At 33.7% G+C, this 2,134-nt stretch overlaps 1 protein-coding gene across 1 annotated transcript; it reads right to left on the reverse strand.

Moving 5' to 3' along the window:
- Window positions 1-942: 942 nt before the first annotated feature.
- On the reverse strand, window positions 943-1,575 carry LOC114278425 (late embryogenesis abundant protein At1g64065-like). Its single transcript, XM_028220470.2, has one exon. It carries the CDS (start codon window positions 1,573-1,575, stop codon window positions 943-945), a length of 633 nt encoding a protein of 210 aa, XP_028076271.2.
- Between the last annotated feature and the right edge of the window lie 559 nt (window positions 1,576-2,134).

A 2,134-nucleotide genomic window follows, 5' to 3' on the forward strand; every position in this document is an offset into this window, starting at 1 on the left:
ACTAACTATCTTCTTACTAACAATCCCATTCAATTTAATCTACCAAATAAACGTGGCCTAAGCGATTGATCTTGCGTAACAGTAGCGTAATTGTATCGTTACGGCTTGTACGACTCTCTCCCTTGTTGTCATTCTCGTTTTATTTTTTTTCCTGATTTTTCGTAAAAAAATTATAAAATTATAAAAATGTCAATTCCCAAACTAACCTTTAATATATCTCTAACCTCACTTTGGTGTGAACGCTAGAACAAAACTGTAACTATTTTTCAATTAAAAAATATTCAAAAATATTAATTTCTTAATGGGTTCTGTTTGAGATTTGCTTAATTCACATGGACTGAAACTCTGTGTGGATATTAAAATTAGTTGAAGTGCGTATAACCTGGTCAGGATATCCAATCATAAATAATAAATAAATCAATTTATCCATTTTATTTCCTCATTTTGATTTGTTTTGAGTTTTTTCTGTTTTGATGGAGAGTTTATTTAATAGATAATATCATCACATCCAAATGTTTGGCTTCTGAGCATAGTGTGAAAGCTCTACATAGTACTTCAGGACTAACAAATAAAATTTTCATTAGGAGAAATTTTATAATTAATTTACAACATTCTAGAATTTATAAATTTTAGAGAAGTGTCAAGTCCATAGAAGCATTAATTAGTGTGTTAAATATAATCTTAAATATATTTCTTGAATCTTGTTCATAATAGTAGGAGTATGTGTATGTGTTTGTGACTGAGCTATGAGATTAGATAAACACTTCATAACTGAACTGAAGCAGCAAATTCAAATAATCAATTTTGAAGCATTAATAGGAGAAAGTTTAACAAGAGTACAAATCAAAAAAATGTAATGCAAAATAAATACATAATATTATTCAGCAATCAAAAATCCAAACACATAACATGAAACATGTATATATATATATATGTATTGTATCAGTTGCACATCACATCCTGAAGCTGTTGTGTCTTGATATTAACATTCATGGTGCAACTCATTTGGGTAGATTTCTTCTTCTTCATTATCAGCATTAGCTCCACCTTTCCACTCAGATTAGATTGACTGCTCAAAGGCAATAACCCAAAACTTATATCACTTGCCAATTTTGTATCGCTTAGTAGACTGGGTGGTGCAATCAAGTTCACCGCAACATTGAACTTCTTGGTTTTTAGGAGACTGGCTTTCGATTTGGGGACAATTGCAGTCCCAACTAGTGTTACTCCATAGTAGAATTCAACTGTGGTGTTGCGGTATTTGTAGGGGCCGAAATTGGGGTTCTTGACCCCAAGTTCAGCATTCATCGTCATGTTAAATGAGGATGTTGTGACATTAAATGTCTCGAATGTGGCAGACCTCACCCGGAACTTGGGATTTTTGACTTTCATTATTGTTAAACCAATAACAATTCCAATAACAATTTGAGACACCATGAAGATAATGAAAAATGTCAAACGCTTGCGTTTCTTGAGGCGAAGCTTTTCCGCTTCTGCTGTCTGTGCTTCTTCATCGCTCCGAGTATAGCCATTGGTTGCTGGCGGATGACTGGCCTTCAGCTCTTTCTCTGCCATCTAGCTAGAGGGATTGTTTTAATTCTTCAAAGAGAGAGAGAGGGGGATGCTTTGCTTGTTAGCTAAATGGGATTGAGCTTGAAGAGGATGTGATGGTGGTGGTGGTGGTGATTGAGAGCGTGGTAATGAGCTATATATATAATGTACATATATAGCATTGAAAGTTGAAAACAATAGTAAAATGGAATACTTTAGTTTGAAAGTTTGTTAAAATAATGAGTTAAGGAACCACCATGGGATGGTTCCCAAACGTGTGGAACAACTTTTCATTTGATTAATTGGCTTATTGTGATGTTTGCAATTTGGGCCCATCAATGTACGGTCGTGAGTAAAATTCTAAATGTATTAAAGTCTATTAGATGCTTCTATCCGAAATATAAGACTTGACATGGTCAGATATGGGATGCATTTTATCATTTTTCTTTTTCGAAATTGATATCTCGACTCGAAACTGGCCTTTTAGGTGCACTAAGATGAAAAAGCCTACATGAACCTCGATCAGTTCAATTGGGCCTATAGTATTTGGACTTTTTTTTTTCTTTTTTTTTTTATCTAAAAC

Source organism: Camellia sinensis, chromosome 8, assembly GCF_055761805.1.
Source record: "Camellia sinensis isolate YWXY chromosome 8, ASM5576180v1, whole genome shotgun sequence".
NCBI classification, from domain to species: Eukaryota; Viridiplantae; Streptophyta; class Magnoliopsida; order Ericales; family Theaceae; genus Camellia; species Camellia sinensis.

Bases quoted from the DNA above. Each gene is read 5' to 3' on its own strand.
- LOC114278425 (XM_028220470.2), bottom strand. From the start codon at position 1,575: ATGGCAGAGAAAGAGCTGAAGGCCAGTCATCCGCCAGCAACCAATGGC.